General features: G+C 37.2%; 2 protein-coding genes across 15 annotated transcripts in view; one reads left to right on the plus strand and one right to left on the minus strand.

Annotated features, from left to right (window-relative positions):
* The window catches only part of LOC109848924 (MADS-box transcription factor 23-like), a 44113-nt gene extending 26661 nt beyond the window's left edge, over positions 1–17452 (plus strand). For 2 of the 4 annotated variants that reach the window (XM_020418650.1, XM_020418649.1), the window contains exons 3-9: positions 719–797; positions 15298–15410; positions 16315–16414; positions 16504–16545; positions 16627–16710; positions 16856–17013; positions 17101–17452. In XM_020418650.1, coding sequence (XP_020274239.1) covers positions 719–797; positions 15298–15410; positions 16315–16414; positions 16504–16545; positions 16627–16710; positions 16856–17013; positions 17101–17116 — 592 coding nt within the window. In that variant the 3' untranslated portion in view covers positions 17117–17452. The remainder of the gene's footprint in view (positions 1–718; positions 798–15297; positions 15411–16314; positions 16415–16503; positions 16546–16626; positions 16711–16855; positions 17014–17100) is intronic. The other 2 variants (XM_020418651.1, XM_020418652.1) reach the window with 2 other exon arrangements.
* On the minus strand, positions 1–27513 carry LOC109848922 (myosin-binding protein 3-like). Of its 11 annotated transcripts, none has more exons than XR_002248951.1 (7): positions 26457–27513; positions 26179–26361; positions 25067–26084; positions 15346–15441; positions 9276–9334; positions 1880–1967; positions 1–511 (listed from the first exon to the last, which is right to left on the minus strand). XR_002248951.1 is itself a non-coding variant. In XM_020418647.1 (5 exons), exons 1-5 carry the CDS (start codon positions 27309–27311, stop codon positions 24770–24772), a joined length of 1992 nt encoding a protein of 663 aa, XP_020274236.1. In that variant the 5' UTR covers positions 27312–27441; the 3' UTR covers positions 24319–24769. The 11 variants fall into 11 exon arrangements, 3 of the variants coding, with proteins under 3 accessions (XP_020274236.1, XP_020274234.1, XP_020274235.1); XR_002248946.1 differs by having other exon boundaries at positions 9276–9329; positions 15346–15444; XR_002248944.1 differs by having other exon boundaries at positions 15346–15444.

The raw sequence follows: 27513 nt of genomic DNA on the forward strand, positions 1-27513 counted from the left end.
GAGGACTTCAAAGTCCAAGTTATCTCTATCTATTCACACTGACATTGGCAAAATGGAAGATGGACACTGAGATATCAGAAATCCATTGAAGATAATGTCCTCCATTAAGATGAGAGAAGTCCCCAGGCATGCTGCATTTTCCTCTTCGCACATGGAAATGGAGCATGCACATTCTGTTTCATTCAAGAGAGAGAAAAGGAGACCAGACCTTACAAAACATGTCAATACATGGATCATAAGATAATCAATACACAAATTCTTTGTCACCGAGATACAAAGTAGCAACACCAGCACGTACAAAACCACCACCACCCCGAGCTCTGTGGCTCCAGAGAGCAAAGAATGATGAATTAAACAACTCTCCAAAACTTTGCAAGCAAATCACTTAGTTTAATTCGCTTGTTTATACGATTCTGTAGCCTCAGTCCACTCCTTTCGGCAGCAAATAGGTCAACAGTTCTCGTGTAAGTGATATTTGATGTTGTATAGATATCTCATCGTCGAGCAGTATCTGTTTCATATATATATAACCATGTTAGAAAACTTAAAGAAAAAACAGAAAAAAAATAACATGGAAAATACTTTCATGACTAGGATGTCTTAGAACTGTAGACCACTTGGTTTTGTTAATTATCATCATCATAAGTATATGCCATAATTGATTTTCCATGCATTATCTTACAGAATGTCTGACATAAAAAATTCCTTACTATATCAGCATGAAGTCAGTAATTGAGCGCTATGACAAGACAAAAGAGGAGCACCAGCAACTGCTAAATGTGAATTCAGAGGTTAAGGTATGTTTACATATTTAAAGAAAAATATACATATTCAACACTGATCAGGCATCTTAACGTTGGCAATTGCAAGCATGCTGAACAAATAAATTATCTTGAAAAATTAGTAGATATAATACGAGTACATATACAACTTATGTCACACAAATAATCGCATCTTCATGGAGTATCAGCTAAGTTGTATGTATTATGTATATTACGACTTTCTTTGCTCGTCTTCAATCTGTGTTGGTGGACATAGTGTGTGCATATTCTTGTTTTGTTTAATTTTATTTTCTTTTTCCCCTCTTTATATTTCTTTTGGGTGAAGGACGAAAAAAAATTGGAGAGGAAAAGAGTATGGTAACATGCATACAAATATGTTACAAAAGGAACATATTAGTTTTCTACAAGGAAAATACAGTCCGGGAATTTATATGCTGCCTCCTAAGAAAGTTCAGGTGAAAAATCCAATGGGCTGCAATAACATTACTAAGAGGATGCTTGGCAAGTCGTCAAGTGGCTTATAAGGCACAAAAGTGGATTATAAGCCACATTTGAGATGCTTGGCAAGTGACTTATTTTAGCTTATGATTTACCAAAAAATAAGATGGGCCACAAGATTTGACCGTGTAAAAGGCGTATATTACCCACATCATTTCACAATATTCAAATCCCCAATCTCAGTCCAACCAATTGTGCTTAAATTTAGAGTTGTCCTTTTTGGCCATTTTGACAATAATGATAGATTATAATCCACCAACTTACAAAACACCCTACTATTAAAAATAGATTATAATCCACTAAATTTACCACAAATTCTGGATCATAATCCACTTAGATTATAATCATCTGGAAATTATAATCCAAAGTTTCCAAACATGCCCTTAGAGGAAAAATTGAAAGTTGTCTTGGAACCAAAAAGGGAACAAAAAGGCCTTCAAGAGTATGGGGAAAAAGAATGGGGAGTAATATTTCTAGTCTCATATGACACGAAATGATATTCGGCCTTCAAGACTTTTTGGCAAGGGTATTACCCAATGTCGCAAGAGTCTTTAGCAAGTAATAGAATTCTGAAGGAAAAGGACTTTTCCAATACTTACAGTAGGGTGACAGAGCATCCAAAGGTTGATGCGATGCAAGTTGGGGAACATAGGATGTATGTAATTGGTAAATCATAAGATGAAGAAGCTGCAATAACAAACATCTATAAGATAATTGTTATTAGAGATAGAACATGTCTTTGGGGTGCTTGATATGCTGAATATTAAGCCAATAACTGGGGCATAGAAATTGAAGACACATGATAGTACTCTAAGGCCACAAGAAAACAATAAAAATCATATGCTGACTAATTTCTTATCAATGAAACAGCAGACGAGTGAATAATTTTTTGAAGAGTTGATCACTACAATAAAAAATGTATGTATCCACACTTATTTTATAACACATATAAAAGTATCATTTTATTTATAAAGGATTAAACAATAATGACACAAGTAAAAAGTATAGCAAATCAAGGCACATATTTGTGTCATTAAATATACAATTAAATATAATTATAAAAGGCTAATAACCCAACATAGATTCTGAGAAGATTTATTAATATGCTTAAATAATAAATCTTAGATTTTAATTATGATGATGATTACAGATTTATGATAGTGTATAAGCCAAAAAAACTCCATAGTTAAGTGTGCTTTGATGAGAGTAATTCTAGAATAGTTAACCTTCTGGGAAGTAATAGTGTTGAATGATGATACTCTTTATATTTTTATGGTCTAGATATAACTATGTGTCATCACTCTCGACATATATATGTGTCGTAAGTTTTGTGACGCATTCTCACATGTATAGAAAAACGCTCTCCACACATATTCTAACCACACTTTTGATATGTGTCGCGCTCTATTTGTGCGACATAAAAATGTGTTGCGTAAATACAAAAAAATGTATCATAATTTATAACTTTTTTTTGTAGTGAATGATAACACAGTAGCTAAATAAATTAAAGCATTTCTACTATGATTAATAATCTAATCTCTCTTGTACAAACACATGCATGCCTAGAAATCTTTTCATTCTATAGCAGCCCAATTTTGTGAGGTAGCGGGAGAAATGATGCCTAAAGAGAAACTAAAGAAACCATCTTAGTCTTGAAATTTACTCTCAGCATCCATTTACTAAAAAAAGCACTCTAAAGATTGTGGCCTAAATAACTCAAAGGGTCAACAGTTTCCAACACAAACTCTCCTTTCTCTTGCTAGTTATCTTTTCTAGCACAGTATCCTCTACTGTCTGCAAAAATGTAATATGATGAATCAGCTGCAATCTTATAGGCATTATCAAGCATGTCCTGAATGAATCAAACATGTTGAAGTTCGTGTTTACATTCTTTAAAATGCAATTGCGGAAAGGAAGATTTTTCTCTGTTGAAAGTTCACGAAGACTCTTAACGGACATAAATCTCATATGATTAGATGTCCTTCAAGTAGCATTAATAGGAACCGAGATATCCAATAATTTGCTTTATGCAAATAATTAGTTTTTCTCTCCTTTTTCATTGTATAATTTTTATTTTTAGTGAGGATACTGGTTAAGCAATACTCTTGCAAGCTTAGCTTTGAACGGGCAGCTAGAATCAAATATAAATTGGCTTGGGCAAAGAAATCTTGCTAGCTATAGGGTTGTTATAAATAAAGCATTGTGTGGGGAAGGGATAGTAAAGAGCTTGAGAGAAAAATGTTTTCACAGTTGATTTCAAAATTGGAGTCTCGCTTTTAAAAACTTTCACTGAGACACTCAGTATGGGATGGGAAAAGACCATTTCCTCCTCTGTCTTGGCTTGGGACAAATAGGGGTGTGTGTGTCTATATATACACACACACAATAACAACAACCAAGCCTTTATCCCAAATGTTTGGGGTCGACTACATGAATCTTATTTTTCCATTCCATTCTGTTACGGGTCATTTTCTCCGTTACGTTAGTCTTAATCATATCATTCTTAATTGCTTCTGACCAAGTCATTCTAGGTCAACCTCTAAATCTCCTAGCCCTATTAACTCTAATATTATCATTTTCCTAATCGGTGCACTAAGAGGTCTCCTTTGTACATGATCAAACCATCTTAATCTATTATCTCTTATATTATACTCAATAGGCACAACCTCTAATTTACTATAGATGCACTCATTTCTTATCCTTCTTTTAATGGATACCAATAAGACCATCGTAACATTCTTATTTCTGCTATACTCATTTTTTAAACATATTATTTTTTTAATTACCCAATATTCTGACCCATAAAACATAGTTGGTCTTATAACTGTCCTATAAATTTTTTTCTTTAGTTTTCATTGGTATTCTACGATCACATAAGACTCCCGAAGCACTCCTCCATTTTAACCATCCCGATTTAATTCAATACACAACATCATCATTTATCTCACTATCATGCCTAATGATCTAAATAGCGAAAATGATTAGTTTTAGATATTTTTTGACCATCAATATGTACCATAGGCTCTCTTTCTTTCTTACTTTTACTAAAAATACATTTCATATATTCTGTTTTTGTTCTACTAATTCTAAAATCTTTAGACTCAAGAGCTTGTCTCCATCTTTCTACTTTAGAAATAATACCTCTTCTAGTTTCATCAACTAATACTATATCATCAGCAAATAATATACACCATAGAATTTTATCCTGAATGTGCTTAGTAAGTTGGTCCATAACTAATAAAAAAAGATAAGGATTTAAAGCTGACCCTTAGTGTAAACCTATGGTAATAGGAAATGATTTAGTCTCTCATTCATTAGTTTTTACTCTAGTTGTTACTTTATCATATATATCTTTAATCACATTAATATATATACTAGATACATATTTTTTTTCTAACACCCACCACATTACCTCCTTAGGTACTCTATCATAGGCTTTTTCTAGATCGATAAAAATCATATGTAGATTCTTTCTCTTCTCTCTATATCTCTTAATTAACGTCTCAAAATATGTATAGGTTCCATAGTTGACCTCCAAGGTATAAAACCAAATTGATTTTAGATATACATATCTCTTTTCTTAGTCTTTGCTCAATTACCCTCCCAAAGTTTTATAGTATGACTCATGAGTTTTATACCTCGATAATTTGACCATTTATTCTTATATATCAGTATCAAAATACTAATCCTCCACTAATCCGTCATTCTTTTCATCTCGATAATCTTATTAAATAATTTAGTTAACTATCCTAAGCTTATATCTCCAAGATTTTTTTAAACTTCAACAGGGATATCGTTCAGTCCTATGGCTCGTCCATTTTTTATTTTCTTTAGAGCATCTTTAACCTCGCTAATCCTAATTTTACGATAATATCTACAGTTCTTATCATTCACTATATGGTCAAAATCTCTATTTTGCTCACTTATTTGATTACTAGTAAACAATTGATAAAAGTAACCCATCCACCTCTTTTTTATTTTCCTGTTGGTCACTAGAACTCTATGATCCTCACTTTTAATACACCTAATATTACCCAAAATCTCTACTCTTCCTTTCTCTAATCTTAGCAAGCTTATATATATCTTTCTCTCCCTCCTTAGATTCTAACTTCTTATAAAAAATTTCATAACCTTTGTATTTATTCTCACTAATCACTCTTTCTACTTCCTTACTAATTTATATTTTTCTAAGTTTTTCTACTCTTACACTTTTACTACTCTTTATATAAAGTTTTCTTCTCTCCAATAACCTTTTGCACACCCTCATTCCACCACAAACTCTCCTTACCGTCTAATCTACAACCTTTAGATTCTTCTAGTATATCTTTAACCACTTTCCTAATACAAGAAGACATGTTATTCTACATAATATTAGTCTCATTATCTATGTTTTATATATCTCTTTTCATTATCTTATCTTTAAAATTGTTATGGTGTTCCCATTTGCCAAAAAGCAACTCATTATTAAGCAACAGACAGATGTACTGCATGCTATGTCCCAATCAAGTTGGTGATCAGAAACCAGTAGAGACGACAACTCAGCCGACTTGTCGAGTTGAAATTCCCTCATGTCGAAACGAAAGTCGGCACTTGTCGCCTCCTTTTGTCGAAACGACCCACCATGAGCTCACTCGACCATTTGCTGAATGTCTCGTGAGGACGACTCGAAATTCGTTACTTCTTGGAGAAGTTAAAGGATAACTTCTGCCTCGAGCCTATCCTACTGGCAACGTGTCTGCATCGCATTTGTATGATAGGCGCATCATGCCTCTGGCCCCGATAGCCTTCATGACTCATCAGACCATATAGACATCACCATGCCACCAATCACTTCCTATTTAATGCTGAGCTGATCGCTCATCCAGTTGCCAGCCGGTACCTGTAAAGTAGGTGCTGACTCAATCGCCATCCCACACTTTACCACCGCCATCCTGTGCTCGGCCAAAGTGACTGATTTACTCTTATACCCTTGGTATAAATGAATGTACTATTCTATCTTTGCAGGGGGATTGGATTTGATCAAAAACAGGATCTTGATTTGAATCTTAATCTGATCTTTAAGCAAGCATACTGCACATACAAGAATTCTCACAGTTCTTTATTTTTCCTAATTCAAAATCACCAACTAACTTGATCGTCGGAGGAACTATGGGGGAACTAAGCCCCGTCCTCTCACGAGTTTCTACTTGTACAGGCTTCAGCCACTTAACTCAAGAACTGGATATAAAGTCGGAGAAGAAAGCGGCGTCTCATCAATACTCAACAACCCCATCCAACCACGGATACAATTAACTGTGTGATCACTAGTACATCAACAAAAATGTATTAAATGCTCTTTTAAAATGTATTTAGTCTATATTATATATATATATATATATATATATTATTATATATATATATATATATATATAATATATATATATGAGAAAATAGTATGTCTTGGTACCCTAAGCCACAAATTTCTCCGTGCTGGTAATAAGGTGTCTCATTCTCATCCACTCATTTCAATATGGTGACATTTATCCCATGCAATCTCTCCAACCTATGTGAATATAATCCCCTATTTGAATGAGTGGAGGAGAATATGTCACCTCACTACTAAGAAAAAAATTATGGCTTGGTACCAAGCCATACTTATATATATATATATAGAAAAAAATTTATGCTTGGTACCAAGCTACTTTTATACTATATATACATATATATATATATATATATATATATATATATATATGAAAAATATAGGAACTTGGTATGTCCATTCCCATCCACTCCACAACCCATGTGAATGTGGTTCCTCATTTGAATAAGCGGAGGAGAAAGTGCCACATCACAACCAAGCACAAAAACTTGTGCTTATTACCAAGTTCCTCTATATTGCTATACACACTCACTCACTCTTTGGGGAAAGGCCTAAGCCTTAATTTATCGATAATAAAGAAAACTAATGTTTACAGAGATATATAAATAAGAAGGTAGGGATGGATGAAAACAACATAGAAATTTGTGTAAGGTCATCTACTACGATGTAGCGGCATGCAGTTGATCAAGCTATAACTCCACTAAACGCGAAGCACTCCTCGGGATATCTTCTTATGTCTGCCTCTTTGAGTTGAAAACACCCCCGTTACAATCTTTCCGAAGGAACCAACAACTTGCAATGCCTGTATTATCCCAATCATTTCTTCTATTAGTGGGAACTGTGTTCAAACGGCAAGAACTGCAAGCTCCTTTTGAAATTGGCTAGGATGTGAGATTGAATTTCATTTTGAAGTAGGCCCAAACTGAGAGGTTAAAGCGACATTCAAGAAATAGATGTTGTGGGGTCTCCAACGCAGCTCTACGAAGGACACAATTGATGTTTGATCCTATAGTCTGTTTTAGAAGATTGTGGGTAGGGTAATAACAAGGCAATAAGCACAACACTGGAAGAGTTATCCCTAAACGTAAGAGAAATCAGCATACTAGTCAAATCGCTAGCGCAAGCTTAGCACTTCGAAGAGATTACAAATGTAAATGCTAAAGCTGGAAACAACTCTGTGCTGCAAGTGCAATTTTCAACAGCTGCGAAGACTATCAAATGAAGGTTTTCCTTTCTGGAATCATTCAAAGAAAACACAAAATGAAACAGCATAAGCATGTAAGCCTGTGTCTTCCTTGATAGCAATTTCTCTAAGCTCAGAACTAGCAGCACAGAGAGGTGTCTATGAAACAATATTCCAAAAAGGACGATATGAGGATTTAACATGTTTAGTACATGGTCTCAGAGAGGACATAGGTCTATAACTTCACATGTCAAATTATGGATTTCACCAGATTTCCGTATAAATTGCACCATCATCAAATTATATACAGCTGATTGAGAGTTCGTGCTAGTTGATGAGAATTTTTTATGTTGTAGTCATACTGAGTTCAGTGCAGGAAGATTTGAGAGCTCTGAGTTGGACAAGCAACTATAAAGAATCTGAAATGCAGAACCATCAAGGGTATGACACAAGTTAAGTTCAGAGAGGATATGGGTCGATAGCTTTCTGCAGTTGATTTTCATAACTGAACCTGCATCAAATTATGTACAGATGGTTACTAATGTGCAAAAAGGAGTTACTGCCAGTAGATTGAAGCTTTCCCTGGTTATTCTCATCAACCGCAGAATTACCAAAGAGCAGAGAAATCTGTGCATGGTTAGAAGGACTATTGATTCTAGAACTTGAAATGAAGAAACCATCAAGGGTATGTTAAAAGATACTGGATAATATCAATATCCTTGAGTGCTAAATTTATTGTCAATTCGCTCACAAAGTCATAATGAATATCTCCTGCAAGCATATCTGAAGTGCAACCTCATGTGCCTTTGAACTCAACAATCAGCTTCATCTAGGTAGGTTTCCCTCATATATCAATAAATATTTGATCTCTTTCAAAATCAGGAAGTAGGACATCTCATATGCAATTCAAATACAATGAATATGCCCAAGGATGGCATTACAATGACAAATGAATAGTCAAATCCTTCTACATGAAATTCTAGACCAAGTGGTTAACAGACGAAATATCCAATTCTCATCTGAACATAATGTTCAAATTTGGTTGGATCAGATTTTTCTTAAATGTAGAAAGTAGATTTATCATCATTCTGACTAGTAGTTTTGCACTAATAGTGCAGGGACCAGTATTAAGTGCTCCACTCAACCACCACCCCCCCCCCCCCCCCCCCAACCCAAACACACACACACATTATACAAATTTGAATTCGGGGTAATTCATCGTGGAGATGTGTTAGCTCCTGCTTTTATGATGTAGCATAAATTCCTCCAGTTCAAAACTTTTTAAATACACATGCCTACCAATTATTTGGAATAACCATAAATGATGAAGTGTCTTATTTCAAACTTTTCTATCAATTAATGCTTAGGTTCCATTCAAGTATGTGCACATATTAGCCTGGTATTTAGTAAAATAAAACTACTAATTCTTAGGAAAAGGCTAATGATTTACCTACTGTAGATTTGCTTTAATTATTTTCCACCTTTGATCCCTTGCCCAGCAACCCTGCACTGTCACCAGAAAGAAGATTAAAATTCCAAACACATACATTTTCTTCAAAATTTTTAGCCTATGTTTATACTATTCCATACTCATAATTCATGCCTAAACACATGCATAATAAAATGTAATTTGTAAAGGTAGTCATGCATTTTAAACATTGATTTCTGAAAGAAAGATATAAAAAGCCAATGCTAAATTCTCAGAATGGTAAATTTGGATGGATAGGTTGCATCCAGTCGCCTGAACCTTGTGAAAGGGTAGACTTTCTAAGAGGTTGTTCTATTTGTGCCGTCCAACTTAAAAGGCCCACTAAAATAGCAATGACGGACGGGAAACTTATAGAACTACCTTTTAAATTTCACAAAACTAAAATGAACTTTGTGGTTTTTGAGCAAAATAACCATTAAGCTTTTTTATTAGAAGAAGAACTATGAATTTTTAAGGGAAAATTGTCTCCATCCTTCGGATTTTACAAAACATTATTCATGATAGCCCACTTATTTTCCCAAGTTGGGAACTGGAGAAAGTCTAGATGAGCGTATAAGGTGGGTCACGGAAATAAGTACAACAATGGCTAGTCATTTTTTACCGTGGTTTAAGCCAAACAATGTGTTGCACTCAATGGATCTTAGAGTTTCCATATCGACGGTCTTTTGGGACCAGGACATCACAAATAATATCAAAGCCAGCCAGCCGAAAGAGGGAAATAAGTGATTGGGGGAACAAGTGCTACATCATTTGAGCATAGTGGGAACAACCTCCAAAACTGTAGGGGCTATCAAGAATCTACATCACCTAGTAGTGATCCTAGAATGGACCACTATCATACTGCGACGAGGACCTCGCATATCTGAGATGGGATATTTGTGATAGTCTATTTGTTTTCCTAACATTTAGAACTTACAAAATAAGGATGATTTGTAGGTAGGTCATGGGAATCAGCTGCAATAGTGGCTAGTCATTTTTGCAGGTGGTTTGAACCAAATAACGTGTTGAACTTAGTGGGTAAAGGAGCTTTCTTAGTGCCAATGAGCTTGCAGTCTTTGGACATAACATGCTTCGTCCCCCAAGAATTTTATTTTCATGCTTCCACTCAAAACATGAAAATTCATATGCATTTTTCTAAAAACTCCTAAACTATTGTCTTTTTCCTCTTCATTCTCTCTTTTCTCTTTGATTGCTCCCATGAGCTCATGAACATATTCCATTCGTAATTACCACCTCCTATCTCCTCACCTTCCCCTCTGCTAGGAGTGTCCGTTTGGGCTTCGGCCAAGACCTAGACCGGGCCCAGGAAAAGCCCAGACAAACCGGGCTGACCGAGCTTCAGACACGAATCCGGGTTGTATTGGTGAAGCTAGCCTCTTAGTTCTAAGTGTATATAGTTGTATATTTTTAAGTACGAAACTATACATATGTACAACTATATTTATATACTTGTAAGTATACAAGTATATTATATTGTATACTTTTATGTATATTCTTACCATGGTATAGATACTAAGATATAAGTATATATGATGTAGTTATAAGTATACTTATATGTGTATATTATAGACTTATAGTTGTATAAGTATATTTTATATAAGTACATAAGTATGATTAGATATAAGTATATTGCATCTAGTACATGTAAGTATATCATACAAGTAAAGTATATAACTATGCTTTAATACACATATTATAAGAATCTAACAAATACATATATAACTATATAATACATATTTATAAGTAATATATATTTATGTGATTCTCTCTCTAAGTATATAGTACATAAGTATGAGTATATATAAGTATATTGCATCTAGGACATGTAAGTATATCATATAAGTATATAACTATACTTTAATAAGCATATTATAAGCATCTAACAAATACATATATAACTATATAATATATATTTATAAGTAAGTAATATATACTTATGTGATTCTCTCTCTCTCTCAAGCTATAACTTATAAGTATATATTGTATACTTACATATGATATATGTATATATAAAATATAGCTATATACTAATATGTAGTATATACTAATACACACTTTTATAAATATAATAAGATTAATCTAAATTTTTAATAATTTTTTGCAATAAAATAAAATAAATAAATAAATAAATAATTCGAGCCGGCCGATTTGGTTTGGACCTGGGCCTAGACCGGGGTACCCTAGGCGTCTGGTCCGCGGCTAGGCGTTTTGCCTGGTCCGGACCCAAAACTCTGGGCCAGACGGGGACGACCCGTTTGGACAAGCCTACCCTCTGCCTCCTACAACCTCCCTTCACCGCTGCCTCCCTCTGGCCCCATTGGAGTCGATGTGATAGGGTCTGACAAAAGGCAGAGATGAAGAGAGGTGACAGTCAAGAATGACGGGCGGTGACAGACAACAAGTGAAAATCTAGTGATGAGACGGAAGGAGGTGGTGGTTGAGGAAATAGAAGAGAAAATTTTGATAAAAAATAACATAAAACAAATAAGGATATCATTAAATAATGAAAAGTAACAAAATGCATTAAATAATAAAAAGTAACGAATATGAATAAAGGTAACAAAAAATAAAGGTATTAATAAAATAAAATAAAAACAAATAAGGATATCATTAAATAATAAAAAGTAACGAAATACATTAAATCATGAAAAGTAATGAATATGAATAAAGGTATCAATAAAATTAAATAAATAAATGTAATAAGAATCATGAACAAATTTAAAAGAAAGAAAGGTAACAAGATTTGAACAAATTTAACAAGAATCATGACAATTACCGGTAGACGGTCAAAAAATATGAACCATTCAACAAGATCATCTAAAGACAAGTATAGGACCCACTAAGGGCATTTTGGTCATTTGACATGACTAAAGGACTCAACAAAATCAAAAAAGTCCACAAACTTGGCTAAATGATAAGCGATCCTAAAATCCTAAGTCAAACATGCTGAAATCAACTTAACATAAAATTGTCTAAAGAATAGGTTATCCCAAAATCCTAAGTCAAACAGTCTGAGATCAACTTAAAAAGGCACGATATGGGTGTGAGCTTAACTCCACGTGAGCTTAGCCTCGTGTGTCTCAACCCCGTGTGAGGTTCATAAGGATGACAGATCAATGATGGTGACCTCCATCAGATGTTAGATCACTAAATCCCTATATTAAATGCTAAAGATTCAGAAGTACAATGCGCATGGATGCAACCTTGCGTGACTTAGAACAATCCAAAATCTGCTGACTTTTGTTACCCCGCATGACCATGCGAGGTTGATAAAGTTGTTGCGCCTAACACCATTTTGAGCACTTCACATATTTTGAGTTGTAAAGTGTATTGCTAATCACATCACTGTAGGTGTCAAAAAATGCTTACGGACATCCAAATACTGCTCAAGACAAAGAGAAGACGATAAACGCTATTTTCTTAGTCAGAGGGGATCATTCAAATGAAGCGAAACAATATGGAAGAACAATATACACACCAACAGGCAGTCCAGGGTGACGCGCCTTAGGCGCGGCAGAACATGGTGATGCGGCTAAGGCGCGACAGAATATGGTGGCGCGGCTAAGGCGCGACAGCCTATGGTGACGCGCCTATGGCGCGCCAGTACATAGTGGCGCGGCTATTACAGGGAGCTGCCACGGCGGTTAAAAAAGACAGTTATACGATGATTCTCAAAGCTCACGTGGCGGCATATCAGAAAAAGAACGTATGCTGACGTGGACAAGCAGTTAAACCACGAAAAAAATGGTTAAAAATCGTGGGAGAACAGTTTCAAGCACGATGTGACGTGGTTATAACCGCTCCTTTGGCCGCGGCAGTCCACACTGACGCACCAATAGCCGCGGCAGTGTTGACTAGCGCGACCAAAGAGAGGCCGCGGCAGTCCACACTGACGCACCAATAGCCGCGGCAGTGTTGACTAGCGCGACCAAAGAGATGTCATGTGGTCAGTTATTTCATCCCCGTTTCCACTGTTGTGCACTCCTACCCCTATAAATACCTCCCTAGACAGGGAGCCAAGCACAGGGAGAGCAGATTGGAGCATAGAGACTTGAGCTTTTGGTGAATTAGAGCAAGAGAGAGAGTCTTGCTTCTTCACAAATATCCTCAAGAAGCTTTTGGCGATTCCTAGAGATCTAAGCTCTGACTTGATCTTTAGAAGAGTGAACATCTTACATCGATAAGATATTCGTTTTAAATTCTTACTTCGATAAATGAAGGAAGAATTCCCAAAACCTTCACGATTCAATCAGAATCTGTGAATCGGTGGTCCACGAGCCAACGCACTCCCGGCACAGGCAAAGTCCCACAAAACAGGAGTCGATAAACGATTTCTGTGTTATTTTCTCGAGAATTATAATTTTCTTATTTTTCATTGTAATTCTCTGTAAACAATCGAAGTTTAATGGAATTATCAATGAAACCAATTTTCGACGAAAACAATCACGTTAAATGCTCAGCTAATCCCATGTTGCCAAACCCTGCGTGGAGCACAAATTTCAACCTATAAATAGCCCTCCTTTCACTAATATTTTACTCTCTCATCTCCTTGGTTCAGCTCACATTCAGGTTCTGCCCCCCCGGGGGGTAGGATAGCCTCACGCCACGATTGCTGGTGATGGGTTAGCCCCACGCTACTTGCCAAACTCTTGTGATCCAACAATTCTTAACCTCTAAGCACTTGGTTTTCAATCTCGTGTTGGCATCCTCTCATCTTGCCTCAAAAGCTCGTTTCTTTAGCTTGTCAAAGAGGCAAGCCCTCCCTAGCGAGTTGAGTTTCGCAAAACGGCTCACTTTAACTCCAAATTCAATGACAAAGAACAACTTCAACAACATTGATGTCCTCGTGGTCAACAGAGCCAAGAATCTAGTCTCTTTGGGCACACTTTCCTAGAATCAAAACTTGCAATTTTAATTTATGAGTCAAAAAGTGAACAATTGCAATCTTTCAAATATATCAATAAATTGTGAACTTTTTGACCCAAAAACAGTATCCTTAACCAATGAATAGTAACAAGAAAAGAACAAAGATAAAAAAATGCCAAGCAATAGTGTCAATATACCCAGAAAGGTAAAAAACGAATAAGGTTATAAAATATAACATGAAATGTAAAAGGTAACAAGAAAACGTAAAAAGTTAATAAGAAAATGCAAAATAATGATCCTCTTTCTCTTCTTTCCTCGAGCACCACCTATCCTGCCTTCCTATCGACCTCTCCTTCGTCAACGCCCACTACCTCCCCGCCCTCTGCCTTGTCACTACCTCTTTGTCGCCTCCTGCTGCCTACTACTGGGAGGTGGTGATTAAAGGTGGAATAAGTTCATAGAAGAATGAAAGAAAAAGAGAGAACAAAGAGGTTTAAGACGTTGATAGTTTAGAAATTCATATGGGGACACAAAGGGGTGGCCGTGTGTAACTCTTTGGGTCAGGGGTGGGAGTACATTTTTTTTCAAAGGGGAGGACTAGGAAACATGATTTCTTGTGTCAAGGGGGTTGGAGACAATTTTCCCACTTTCTAAACTAAACTACCATGCCTGACGACGATTAGGGTGAGTTGTCACGTGCTTTGATCAGGACATGATTTGGAAAATTTTGCCCTTATGTACTTTATATATTTTATATATTACCCTTTCCCATTCTCCTATTTACAAGGGCGGATTAGACACCTTATCCAAACCATTAATAGCTTCAGCAACAATTTCAATAGTTCATGTTATTTTCTGCATTGTAAGTTCATGAAAGTTTTCTCTATAAAAACGTTTATGGTAAAATATTCTGCCTTTCCATACGAGTCATATTTAAGCTTTGAGGTTTTTCTACAGACCATAGCCCATGAGGAGTACTAAATGCAGAGTTCTCTTTGTATACATTTCAAGACCATAACCTGTGGTTTAAAATTTTCGATATGGTTGTGTATCTAGCATTGTGAAACATGAATTTCCTAGTACTATTCCAAAGCCTAATCAGAGACCCTTTTTCCAGAATGTTCTTAACAAAGATGATGCCGATCTTAAACTCTACTTTTCTTACCAGTTTTGGCAGAAGGAGGCAGCGAGCTTGAGGCAGCAATTACATAGCTTGCAAGAAAATCACAGGTACCATTTTTATGCGTATAACAGCAATTACCTGCTATAGCCATTGGTGTTAATTTATAGTAGATTGCATATAAGATATTATTCAATGTAAAACAAGACAGAAAGACTAATGTAAGAGTCTTTATACAGATAGGAAATGATACCTTAAAGTGAACAAATCAATTACTGATAAAATATATGAAAACAGAAAGTTTCTAAACTTCAGCAACATAATATCTTTGACAAATAACAAGGACCCCATTCTGGAAAAATAAAAGACGTTGTAATCTAGCAATAACATCTTTTGCATTTGAAAAAGAATACCATAGTTAAGTTTTTTTTCCACCATATCAACAACAGCATGACCCATGATCATCAATACGCAAAAAGGAAAAGGAAAGCGTCTTGCTATTTGAGACTGAACTTGTTTCTTCGAAATGATTTAATCTCTCCATTTTAGGAGAAGCCAAAAGGATGAGAAAGATTCGATGCATGCAGATAAAAATGTATGTTCAACAATACCCACAAGAGAAACTCCTACAGAGCAATAAATTTATCCACGACAAGTAAATATACACACTAAAGGGTAACCCTAGTAGAGTCACAACTAATACAAGACAACTTGTCTTCAGACAGGTACATCAAACAAATCACATTTTTGCACATGTTATTAATGATTTCATTACCTTTCTGATGAAACATTTTTTTTCTCTAACAGAATTACCTGTTTTAATATTGTATCATGCACTTATGGCAAATAAATAGAAACCAAAGATAAGAGCCTTTGCCTTCTCTCCATTTGAATCAAAGAAGAATGGAACATGATATCGCATCAAGAAGAATAACAGGATTATAATTAACGTCCAGTAAGAAAACATTATATTAGTATGCATAGAACATTCAACTTTTAGGACCTATTATGTAGGAAATTGATGGGAGAGGAGCTTTCTGGCTTAAGTGTTAAAGATCTCCTAAATCTAGAGAACCAACTAGAGACGAGTCTGCATGGAGTCAGAGCACAAAAGGTACAAAGAAACTCTTGGTCACATTCAACCACAATTCATATCAACTTTTTTTTTCTTTTATGTTTAAATATGTATCCTTACCATTGCAGGAACAACTATTGACCAATGAAATCCAAGAACTGAATAGAAAGGTGCATAGCATGTTACATTTAATTTATTTTGAAGTTACATCTGATGTAATTGAAGATCTAAACTTCATACTTTTGTTGCAGGGTTACCTCATTCACCAAGAAAATATGGAACTCTACAAGAAGGTAGACCTTATGCGACAAGAAAACATGGAACTCCAACAGAAGGTACAGAACTATAAGCACAAACGTTCTAATATCAAAAAAACTGAAGATCTTATTTTAAGATAAATTCAGAGATCATGCTGTTCCAATCCACGATAAAATGAGAAATTGTTGATATCATATACTAAGCCAGAAATATCGATTATAGGTTTACGGATCAAGGGGACAAAACGGTACAGTTAACAGGGGAACAGTTATCCCCTGTGGCTTCAGCATCACTGAAGAATCACACGGTCCGGTTAACCTCGAACTTTGCCAGCCTCAGCATCAAACAGATGGAGAGCAATCAAATGTGCCAAAGTTAGGGTACTTATTTTTCCATATATCTAGTCTTTAAATACCTTTCACGCCTTAAATTTAATCTGAGGACATTTTTCTGTTTTGTTGCCGCAGACTCCAACTGCATTAACAAATGCTGAAATAATTCCGTCACAATTATGTCAATTGTATAAACAAGAGCAGGATCAATGCTCAGAGATTAGGTGTGGTGTGAATGACCAATAACCAATAATTGTGTGAGCCAAGTTCCAAAAAGGGGGGAAATGCCTAACATTTTGGATTCAAGAAAAAATATTATCATGCTCAGAAGATTTTTGCCATAGCTTGTTCTATTCCCATGAGAAAGGATCCGCGTGAACCGTATCAAAAATGTCTGGAAGCTGTTGTTGTTGTTGTTTTCATTGTTGTTCTTGTTGTATGGACCCTAACCAAAGTGACATAATTAAGTCCCTAATAAAAGTGAGCTTTCCTGATACATAGTCTATTGCTTGCATGAGAGAGTGGTTACTAGGAAATGCCCAACTGATCTTAGTTATATATGATGTGATATGGACGAGAACATCCAAAGTATACAAAGAGGATGTTAGGAGTGCCTCACATCCATTCACTTCGGGTGAGGATTTGATCTAGCAAAATGCATTAGATGGAATTTACTTCAACATTAGAAAAAATATTTAGAGAATATATGGTTAAATATTATTCGGCGCATGGCTCAAGCAGAATTTACCCCTTTGAATCAATTCGCATCCAAGTAGATTAGCTTAATCCATTTCCTTTCCTGGTAATTTGCAGCCCAACAAAAGATAAGACATACCAGGTCGTAAGAATCTGCCACTCGGGTCGAGGACTACAGAGCAGTAGACATTTCTAATAACAAAGTCCCGGTATCTCTGCTCTGATAAACCAAAATCATCTCCAAAACATGCATATTGGGACAAAGGGTGGGACAAAAAGTGGTGTATCCAGGACAAGAACCTGACATGGGGTATTTTCATTATCCAATGTAATGAAACAGCATGGAGCTTTCTTTTACCTCTACTAATTAAGCTAAGTTTACAATGAATCATAAACCCAGTAAGTTAATTGAATAGAATCAAAATCTGAGGACCAACATGCTAACCAAAACTATGGCCTTGAGCACTAAAAATCAGATCACTTCAGAAACTCTCTTTTATTGCCCTAAAGCCTGTCCTGACTGAATCCTTGCACATTTGATGATTTTCATAAAATATAATTCTCTCTTGGCTATAAATAGAAGGGAGGTTGAGAGGAGAAAGTGTGGGGAAAAATCAGAATTTGAGAGGAAAAGAAAGAGAGAGGAAGAGAGAACTTGTAATAGTTTGGTATTCTCCTCATAGTAAAACCCCCTCCCGTGGATGTAGGCAAGTTTGCCGAACCACGTAAATCTCGTGTCTGTATTGTCTTAACTGTGAGTTTGTCATTGCTTGTAGGTTCCCTCGACATTTCAGTCTTAGAACTGATGAGAGGAAGAGTGTATATTTTATTTTGATGAAATATTTTACTTTCTATTCTATTTTCCTTTGAGAAACAAGAATTTCACTATTTATTCTAGTTTTTTTTGAGAAACAAGAATATAGAGGTTGACTTATACTTTTGTGACAACAAAAGCCAGGTCTCTCTCTCAGGTGATATCGCTTCCGCGGTGTGAGCGTGTGACTCTGCGCCCAACAATTGGTATCAGAGCCCTTATTCAGATTGGCGGTGGTTGAGCTACTGATCTAAGGTGGTGGTTGACACAAGATATTTGTTGGAATTCCTGAGAGAAGCAGATTTATTTATACAAGCGGAGAATGGTGTCAATAAGTAAAACAGTTAAAGTTGGAAAGTACGAGATCGAAAAGTTCAATGGGAAGAATGATTTCTCCTATTGGAGGATGCAGATGAAAAACTCGTTGATTTCACAAAAGTTGCACAAAGCTTTGGCGAGAAAAGAGAAGAAGCATAAGGACATGTCTGATGAGGATTGGGAAGAGCTAGATTTGGAAACACGAACGTCGATTATCCTATGTCTTGAAAGGGATGTGGCTTTCTTGGTGGATGGAGAGGAAACAGCTGCGGGCGTGTGGTTAAAGTTAGAGAGCACCTTCATGACGAAGAGTCTAACAAACCGGATCTATTTAAAATTCAAATTGTGCACTTGCAAGATGGAGAAAGGCTCATCAATCCGGGAATACATCAACAAGTTCGATAGGATAATATCGGATTTAAAGGACATCGATGTGACTGTAGAAGACGAGGATCAGACGCTTCTACTACTTCTATCTCTGTCGAAGTCTTGTGATAACCTGGTGCAAACACTTATGATTGTAGGAGACAATTTGACGATGGATGAGACTAGAACGACGCTTCTAACGGATGACCTTCAGAAGATTGCAACCAGTGACATGATTACTGGTGGTAACAAAGAACAAGTGCAGGGATTGTTTGCTAGAGGAAGGAGCAATGAGCGAGGAAAAGGTAAGAGAGGAAAGTCTAGATCTAAATCGAGACCTCTTAAGGGAAGAACGTGCTTCAAATGCGGTAAAATTGGGCATTTCAAGGTCGGCTGTCTAAACAAGAGAGTAGGTGGGAAGAAGAACAACAACAAGACTGAGAGGAGAGAAGATAAGGAAGAAGTGAGCTATGCTTCAGAGGAAGGGAGCGATAAAGAATGCTATGTCGTCACGGGTGACGAGGATACTTTCGGAAAGTGGATACTTAATTCTGGTTGCTCTTACCACATGTATCCAAATAGAAAGTGGTTCACTACCTACAGGAGCATTGATGGTGGAACCGTATTGATGGGGAACAACCATGCTTGTAAAACGATGGGGCTCGGTGATATAAAAATCAAGATACATGATGGAGTGGTCAGAACCCTAACGGACGTACAGCACGTTCCTGATTTGCGGAAGAATCTTATCTCAGTGGGTGCATTGGACTCCGATAGCTGTAAGATTATTACAGAGAACGAAGTAAAGAAGGTTGTTCGAGGTTCCCTAACAGTGATGAAGGGTGTTCGTCACGGTAATCTATATACTCTCTCGGGTACGACGGTGACAGGAGATACAGCGGTTGGAACTGATAAAAGTGGTGGAGACCCATGTGAGCACACACGGTTATGACATAGGCGGCTTGGGCACATGTCAAAGAAGGGTCTGGATCTACTTGGTAAAGAGGGTTTACTAAAGAATCTGAAGAAGCCTTGTATGGATTTTTACGATGAATGTGTGTATGGAAAGGTGCACAGGGTCCAGTTCTTGAAAAGCAATCACAAGAGCAGAGGTATACTAGATTATGTGCACACGGATGTTTAGGGTCCGGCTTCGATAACTTCCAAGGGTGGTTCCAGGTATTTTGTCTCATTCATAGATGATCATTCGAGGTATGCTTGGATTTATTTTCTGAAGCATAAGAATGAGGTATTTGAGACATTTAAGAAGTGGAAGGTGATGGTTGAGAACAGGACAAGAAAGAAATTAAAAACATTAAGATCTGACAACGGTACAGAGTATACAGATAGTACCTTCAAGGAGTTCTGTGATCAGGAGGGGATTGCCAGACACTGGACAGTTAGATCTACATCATAGCAAAATGGGATCGTAAAAAGACTGAACCGAACACTGCGGGAGAAAGCAGTGAGTATGCGAACATATGCTGGTTTGGGCAAAGAATGGTGGGCAGAGTCAATTGCTACAGCTTGCTATATTGTGAATTGATCCCCACATTCTACATTGGATGGTGATACATCCTATCGGGTGTGATCAGGGGAGCATGCAGATTATGAGAGGTTCTGAATTTTCGGGTGTACCACCTACTATCACGTCAACGAGGGAAAGCTTGACGCGAGGGCCAAGAAGATAATTTTCTTGGGGTATGCAAAGGGTGTAAAAGGTTATCGTCTTTGGTGTACAGAAGATTCGAAGTTCGTGATCAGCAAGGACGTTATCTTTGATGAGAAGTCCATGATTGCTAAGGTGCCCAAGGATGATGATGTTGAGACTGTTAGGAATTCTAAATCCTAGGTTATTGAGATAGAACCTAAAGACTAACCAGGTTCTAGTCGTGTTCAAGTAGAAAGTCAGGTAGATGATGAACTTGAGCAGGAGAAGGTTCAGCAGGAGAATACACATAGCTTCCATTAGGTCAAGGTAAACATACAAGCAGGTACAGAAGTTGGGGGCTGATCAACCCCTGAAGCACTATGAGCAGGTTAATTTGGTTGAGTACGCACTCTCGATGGAGGAAGATGAGCCGGTCTCCTTCAAAGAAGCTATTCGGGATAGAGATAGTGAGAGTTGGTTGGCTGCGATGGAAGAGGAGATGGAATCTCTCCGGAAGAACCAAACATGGGAGGTGATTCCATTGCCCGTAGGAAAAAAAGCTATAGGTTGTAAGTGACTGTATAAAAGAAAAAAAGATCCTTCAGAGCTCGGTGGTACGAGGTACAAGGCGAGTCTAGTGGCTAAAGGGTTTGCATAAAGAGAGGGTGTGGATTACAATGAGATATTTTCTCCGGTGGTGAAACACACTTCTATTCGGGTGCTATTGAGTATTGTTGCTCATGGTGATCTTGAGCTAGAACAACTCGATGTTAAAACGGCCTTCTTGTACGGAGACTTGGATGAAGAGATCTACATGCATCAACCTGAGGGCTATAAGGTTGAGGATAAGGAGTATCATGTATGTCGCTTGAGAAAGTCACTCTATGGACTGAAACAATCTCCTCAGCAATGGTACAAGCGATTTGACTCCTTCATATTGAAGCATGAGTTTTTCCGAAGTGACTATGATTGTTGTGTTTATATTCGGAAGCTTCGTGGAGATGATTATATCTATCTCCTTTTATATGTGAATGCCATGCTTATTGCATTGAAGAATAAGGTGGAGATAGATAAGGTAAAATCTCAACTTAGCAAAGAGTTCGAGATGAAGGAGATGGACGCTGCAAGGAAAATACTGGGTATGAAGATTAGAAGAGAGCGATCGAATCGGCGATTGTTCTTGACTCAGAAGAGCTACATTGAACGGGTGATCGCGAGGTTCGGAATGCAAAGTGCTAAGCCGGTAGTGACTCCATTGGCTCCATATTTTAGGCTATCTGGTAAACAATCTCCCACCACAGCGAAAGATAAGACACACATGGAGCGTGTCCCTTACGCTAGTGCAGTTGGCAGCTTAATATACGCAATGGTGTGTACACGCCCTGATATTTCACAGGCGGTTAGTGCTGTCAGCAGATTCATGGCGAATCCGGTAAAGACGTACTGGGAAGCAGTGAAATAGGTTCTGAGGTACTTGAAAGGTACCGCGGATACGGGTCTGTGTTTTGGTGGAGATACATGTCAGATCGACGGGTTTGTGGACTCAGATTATGCGGGAGATCTAGATAGACGGCGATCTATTACTGGTTATGTATTCAGGATACATAGGGCTCCAGTTAGTTGGCGATCGATGTTACAGGCTACAGTTGTACTTTCTACTACAAAGGCTGAGTACATGATCATAACGGAGGGAGTGAAGGAAGCATTGTGGTTGTGGGGTCTTCTAGACGATTTGGAGATTGAGCAGGAGAGCGTGAACTTGTGCGACAGTTAAAGTGTAATTCACTTTGCGAAGAATCAAGTTCACCATGCTCGTACCAAGCATATCGACGTCAGATATCATTTTGTGCGGGATGTCATAGAGGAAGGTGATATTTCTCTCATGAAGGTGCACACGAATGAAATCCCGCAGACATGTTAACCAAAGTGGTGATAGGTAACAAGTTCCAGCATTATTTGGACTTGCTTCATATCAGCCCGTGTTGATTTGCCTAAGAGGGCATGGCCCTGCGGTGCGGTGATGGAGGTGTGATGGAGACTATGTTGGAGTATAGTTTCAAAACTACGGTTAGCTTGATCCCGGTAGAGGGTACGTAGGCAGCCGCGGTATAGTGGCGCAGCTGGTTTGGCCTGATTTTGGCCTGGATCTCTCTAATGATGTTCGTGAGATTTCTCCTGGTGTTCCTTCAAAATTTGAGGTTTATCAAATGATGAACGAGGTGGAGAATTGTGAGGAGGACAACGTGGGGGGAGGACAAACCCATGCTGGGAACATGGGGGGAACACTAGCACATGCTCCTATGTACACTAGTCCATGCTCATGCTCCTATGTACACTAGCCCATGCTCCTATGTCACTAGCCCTTGCTCCTTATCCGCTGCCTCTCTCTCTTGGCTATAAATAGAAGGGAGGTTGAGAGGAGAAAGTGTGCGGAAAAATCAGAATTTGAGAGGAAAAGAAAGAGAGAGGAAGAGAGAACTTGTAATAGTTTGGTATTCTCTTCATAGTAAAACCCCCTCCCATGGACGTAGACAAGTTTGCCGAATCACGTAAATCTCGTGTCTGTATTGTCTTAACTATGAGTTTGTCATTGCTTGTAGGTTCCCTTGACATTTCAGTCTTAGAACTGATAAGAGGAAAAGTGTATATTTCACTTTGATGAAATATTTCACTTTCTATTCTAGTTTCCTTTGAGAAACAAGAATTTCACTATTTATTTTAGTTTCCTTTGAGAAACAAGAATATGGAAGTTGACTTGTGTTTTTGTGATAACAAAAACCAGTGCCATCTCTCAAGTGATATCGCTTACGCGACGATGGACGTGACTCTACGCTCAACAATAATCTTTCTCCTCAAAAAAATTCATGGGAATTGTTCTTCACAGCAGAAACAAGTTTTTTAAAGACTGCAATTGTGCTTCAAGAGAGAATAGTTTAAATTGATCAAATAGAAAGAAAAAGCACATTAGTAGTCTAATAATGAAAAATAAACTTTAATCAAATTAATGGCACCACTGTGATTCTACCAATTACCAATCAGCCCGAAAGCAAATGCCCGAGAAGGAACTGCTAACCACGCTGATGCTCACTAGAATCTTATGCATGTTTACTAAATTAAAAATCAAAGTCATTGCAGAGTGTATGATGAATCTGTCACAGAAATTTAGATGGCATCAAACTAGGTCAAGATTATGTTAATTTTTTGGAAAATTATTCAATAGTCATTGTCCACAGGTTTGACTTTTTAACAGAAATAAGATTTTTGGATTATTGCACTAGTTCTCAAGTTATGCATCAACTGACCAATGGACAGGAATTACTAGAAAATCTCTCATATTTTGAGTCTATATACTTGCAATTAGTTCTAGGAAATGGACAAAAACAATAGTTTGTTCATTTTCAACTCAATAACCAGAATAAAATATCAACAGAAATCAGAAGCAGCAAAGTAGTTACACTTCAAATAACTAACAAGTATAATGAACATATTATATGTGTAATTAATCAAACGCAAATGGAAATGTCATTGTCATACAACTCTAGGGAAAAAAGAAAAAGAACAGAAAAAAAAGACAAAAGAGAGAGAGAGGGAAAAAACTGAATAAAAGAACAAAAGGTAGTCCACACATCCTACTCCCTTTTCCTCTTTATAAAACTGGTTGTATACTTGGCCCCTCTGCAAGTCATGATTTCTACCATCAACAACACTAATAACATCATATGGGTCTCATAAAGAAGAAAAAATAAAGAAAAGGCCCACAAAAACAGAAGGGCCATGGATTGCGGACTCGCATTTTGGTCTGCCTACTTTCAGTATATAAAAAGAATCAAGAGCTTCCTTTCATCCTGGCATGACTCAATTTTGTATATTTAACACCAAAATTTCAGCATTTTTTGAGTTTCTCACTAGCTTGGAATGATCTGTGTCATCTTGTGTCACATTCGATATAAGCTCACCAATCAATATCCACTTAAGCAATTTCTATCTAGCAAAACAAATGGGAATATGGTCAGCTGATATTTCTACTGATAAAGCTAAGATACAAAGGGCAGGCATTCAGGGTATATACAGAAGTAGATTTTGCGTTTTAAATGACATGGAATGCAAATTTTGCTAATGAGATGTCATGGTAATTAATCAGAATTATTTAGAAAAGTTTTTAATTGAAAATTTGTGCAACATTTAAGCTGTACTACTGAAGCTTGCACATAATCCTTATTTCTACATAAAAACATGCTTCAAGGGCACTAAGTTACCTTTGGTTCATGTTGAGTTCGATTTTTCTGAGATCCCGAAGATGCTGCAATATTTCTTGAAGAAGATCCATCCCTTTATCCCCTTTCTTTAACGATCTGATACAATCCTTAAGAAATTCTCTATCTGCCTCTAGAGCTTGTAGCCTCTGATATACATTGTCAACCTCTTGAGCGATTGCAAGTCTCTTCCCATCATCAACTACAAATTTAGAATTAGATTGTGAAGAACCATTTGATTCTCCATCTTCTCTCTCTGTATCGATAGTGGCATCAAAGAGAGGGAGGAGACTTTTTCCTCCTTTAATCATGGTCCTTGGTTCGTGATGAAGCTTTCCATTTGTATTTTGATCATGTTCAAAACTATTGACCAAATCACCATTTACATCATACTTATTCGAATAAATTTGATGTTCTGCAGATTTCAATTCATCGTCATCATCCATCGAAAATAATTCTTTCTCCAATACCTTGAGTTGTTCTAGTATGGAGAGCCTCTCTTCCTCAAGATCATCTACTGATTCATCAAGAGTACTCAAGTGCTTGGTACTATCATTCTCCAATACCTTCTTCTTATAAAACTCCAATTCCTTTTCTAATTCTTGATTCTCCTTTTCCTTCTTCATCATGAGTTCATTCAGAAGCTGCAAAGCTTCTTGATCAAATTCCGACTGTTCATCCATCATCCTTTGGCAGTGTAATACTTCCACCTTCATTGCTGCCTTTTCCTCTTGCAGCCTAGTGATCATTGCCATGGTTTCGTCAGCAGAAATTGCTGAAGCACTCCTCTCTTCTTCCAGTTCTGCATATAATGCACGTAGAGTCTTGCGTTCTGCTTTTAATGCATCTTTCAGATTATCGACGGTTAATACCTCGTTTTCATTAGTTTCACTTGAAATACTTTCAATTGAAGCAGGTGTCTCTGCCATTTTCTCCTCTTCAAACTCATTGAGTTCAGTACATATGAAAAGCCCGTTATTACTACTTGGAACAGTCTGTCTTATAGGTTCAGCTTCAATTACTGTGAATTCAAGTATATAAACTCTATTAAGAAACTAGAAAGGACATGAAATCTGATTTAATTGATTTAATGAGTATTATTGAGCTAATAGTACCTTGTTCCTTTTCAACTATGATAATGTTGCTTGAAGGGCCTTGATCATTCATGCAAACTGCCTGAGGAACTGCTAATTCATTGAAATGAGCCAAATTAGTCTTCTCTTTGTCGTCAATTTCACTGCTTATTGATATTTCACAGTTAAGATCAGCATCCATCACTCTACTATCCTCTTCAGAAGCTATATACATCAATCAATTACATAACTCAGAATATTTTAACAGAAAAATTAACAAATAAGCAAAGATATCAGGAGAAGATTAAACAGAAAATTACCTTGAACTTCACCAAAATCTTGAGACTTGGCTAATCTCTTCTCTTCCTCTTCAACTGTTCCAATATCCACAGCCATATCTTCATTCTCATCATGCTTATACCCAACATAGTCTCTCTCCTTCCCATTTCCTTGATAATGCACAATTTGACCATTTTTTTCGGTGCTCAAATTCGAAGAATCAATCAATTCAACAGGAACCCATCTTTCCTCTTCACTAAAAAACCTACCCTCCTCTCTCATCAAAGTAATAAATTCCAAGCATTCATCACCTACCATTTTCGAACTTTTATCACAATCTTCAACAACAAGGTTCCTTTCTTCATTTTTCGTGTTCAAAGTCGAAGAATCAATCAATTCAACAGGAACCCATCTCTCTCCCTCACCCAAAAGCCCATTCTCCACTTGCACCGCAGCAATCAGTTCCAAGGATGCATCGCCCGCCATTTTCAAACTCTCATCACGAGCCTCCGCAACAAAGTCCCTTTCTTCACTTTTCGAGTTCAAAGTGGAAGAATCAATCAATTCAACGGGAACCCATCTTTCCGCTTCACCCAAAACTCTCTTCTCCCCTCCCATCAAAGTAATCAGCTCCAAGGGTTCATCACAATCTTCATTAAAAAACTTTCTTTCTTCTTCAATTTCTTCAACACCAATTTCTTCGCAGACTAAATTAACATCTCCTTCCTCCTCCTCCAATTTCCCTTTCTGGGTACGCTCCAAAGCACCAAAATTGAAAGAATCTGCAGCATGAGCATCACAAACAAGATCACTGTAAGACCGAGAGCAGAGAACGCAGGGAGGCTTCAGGCCAAAGAAATGGGTGAACCTAGCGATGAGATGGGAGAAGAATCCATGTGAGAGGAGGAGGGCAATTAGAGCCCATTCAAGGAAAGTGTAAATGAGTATGATGGCGATCTTTGGGGTCCTGTTTCTTTGCAATATATCAGCAAATTTGCAGGCGGCCATTGCTTTTGATGGTTTTTTTTTTTTTTTTTTTTTTTTTTTTTTTGATGGGTTTGTAGTTTGATGCGTGTTTGTGTGGAAAGGGAAGAGCTT

Source organism: Asparagus officinalis, chromosome 7, assembly GCF_001876935.1.
Source record: "Asparagus officinalis chromosome 7, Aspof.V1, whole genome shotgun sequence".
NCBI lineage: Eukaryota > Viridiplantae > Streptophyta > Magnoliopsida > Asparagales > Asparagaceae > Asparagus > Asparagus officinalis.